The sequence below is a fragment of the Phaseolus vulgaris genome, chromosome 3 (assembly GCF_000499845.2).
Source record: "Phaseolus vulgaris cultivar G19833 chromosome 3, P. vulgaris v2.0, whole genome shotgun sequence".
Lineage (NCBI taxonomy): Eukaryota > Viridiplantae > Streptophyta > Magnoliopsida > Fabales > Fabaceae > Phaseolus > Phaseolus vulgaris.
In genome coordinates this window covers 32,094,984-32,096,814 of record NC_023757.2, presented here as the reverse complement: position 1 = coordinate 32,096,814, position 1,831 = coordinate 32,094,984, and the positions used below count along the sequence as shown (strand labels likewise).

Sequence of the window (1,831 nt, the reverse complement as noted above, 5' to 3'; positions counted from 1 at the left end):
ATTTTGATAAGTTTGGCTTGTAAAAATATATTAAATATTATTTCAACATGATTTCTATGGTGTATTGATGAATTGAAGGATAATTCCATATATAAATTACTTTTAAATTGAATTCTTTGAACAAAATGGTTAAGAAGTTAGAGCTTGCTTTAATTTACTTTCTCCTGTACTTTTTTAGTCATTTCCTACTATCTTTTAACTCGTATACTGATTGATTGAAAATTAATCAACACTCTTTAGTATGACGCGCTTCTCAAAATACAACCATTTATTAATCTTTTTATTACAATAGTAATATAAAAAGTTTAATTTTTTATTTATTATTATTAGATTAATAAAAGGAATTATTAAATGGTTATATTTTAGAAAGAGATGTTGCGAATGAAAGTTGCAAGCTTGAGCAGGTTAGAAAACACTAAACCGAAGTAGTGTAATTAATTTAAAGAAAATTAAAATTATTACACATTTTTTATTAATAAAGAAACGGAGTCTAGTAATCTTATATTAGTAGTAGTAGTATGATTCAAACGTTGGTTTACACTTACACACATGGCGTAGAAAAAAAAAACCAATACAGAAAACTTATACTGCAAAGAGATCCTCACTATTTATACTATAGTGTGTGTGGGTTTGGAAGAAAAAACGCTAAAACGTGATTCTACCTTCTATCATCTTTCCAAACACACTCTTAAGATATTCACACTTGAGAACCGAGATGAACGGACAGGATCAGTTTCCGGAATTGGAGCGAGACTTCCCTGTGACGCTATCAGCGAGACGATTGATGAGGTAAAGCGCGTTGCTGGTGAGCATGGCGACGTCGGTGACTCTTTGCTTGAGCTCCAACTTGACATTCCCGGTGGTGGCGGCAGCGTTAAAGCCGGAGATGCAGGTATCGCCGTTGGTGAGGGCGGTGCTGGTCCAGGTCTGGACGTTGCTCATCTGCCACTGGAAGGTTCCGTCGCGGAGATGCTGCAACTCGTTCAGCGTCTTGCTCAACTCACTCACCGAGTCGGATATCTGCTGCACGCAGTCACTCACCGCAATTCGCTGCCTCGGTCCGAAACCCTGCGACGCGGCCTTTAGCGTCCCGAGGTAGGCGGAGAGAGCGCGCGTACGGACCAGGCTCGCCCTGACGGCGGCCTGGGCCAGGTCGAGGGGTTTGGCGGTGGGGTTGGAAAAGTTGGAGAGGGTTTGGAAGCAGAGAACGGGGTACCTGGCCTGCGCGCACGATGAACGAAGTGGATTTGGTGGTGGCCTTACCGCGGCGGCGCGTGGTGGAGAGAACAGGAGGAGGAAGACCGTGAAGGCGATAGTGGAAATTGGCTGCGTTTGCATGTTTGTTATTTATGAAAAAAAAAAGGTGAAGGATGAGAAGGAGAGTGTTACTGTGAAAGTTGATATCCAAGGTGGTATTTATAGGGCAAACTCGAGTCACGGACACTATGTTTGAAGGAGTTGCTTGCTTATACTTTCAAACTCGATAAAATAAATATATCCATTTAACAAATAAATAAATAAATATTTTAATTATATTTATTTTATTTTTTAATTTAAAATATTTAGTATTTAAGGTGGGAAACAATTATTTTTCTTAAAAAAAATAATCCTTTTACATTTGAAAAAATTCATTCCTACCTAACGATTTACTATAGCTAGCAAAAAAAAACCTAATACACTTCACATTTTTCTCTTTTACTCAACTTTCATGATGATAGAAAATTAACATACATAAATAATTTTGGATAAGTTAAAATTGAGAATCAAAAAATAATAAATAAAGAAAAATGATGAATTGATTAAACAATTTTGTTTTTCTTCTCCGATTTGA

The 1,831-nt window shown here is 37.1% G+C and overlaps 1 protein-coding gene across 1 annotated transcript; it reads right to left on the bottom strand.

Annotated features, from left to right (window-relative positions):
- Positions 1 to 519: 519 nt before the first annotated feature.
- LOC137805871 (pectinesterase inhibitor 3-like) lies at positions 520 to 1,447 on the bottom strand. The gene has a single exon (XM_068605766.1). The coding sequence runs from the start codon at positions 1,336 to 1,338 to the stop codon at positions 730 to 732; it is 609 nt and encodes a 202-aa protein (XP_068461867.1). The 5' UTR covers positions 1,339 to 1,447; the 3' UTR covers positions 520 to 729.
- Between the last annotated feature and the right edge of the window lie 384 nt (positions 1,448 to 1,831).

What these genes read in the sequence shown, in the direction of transcription:
- LOC137805871 (XM_068605766.1), bottom strand. Translation starts at nt 1,338, where the DNA reads ATGCAAACGCAGCCAATTTCCACTATCGCCTTCACGGTCTTCCTCCTC.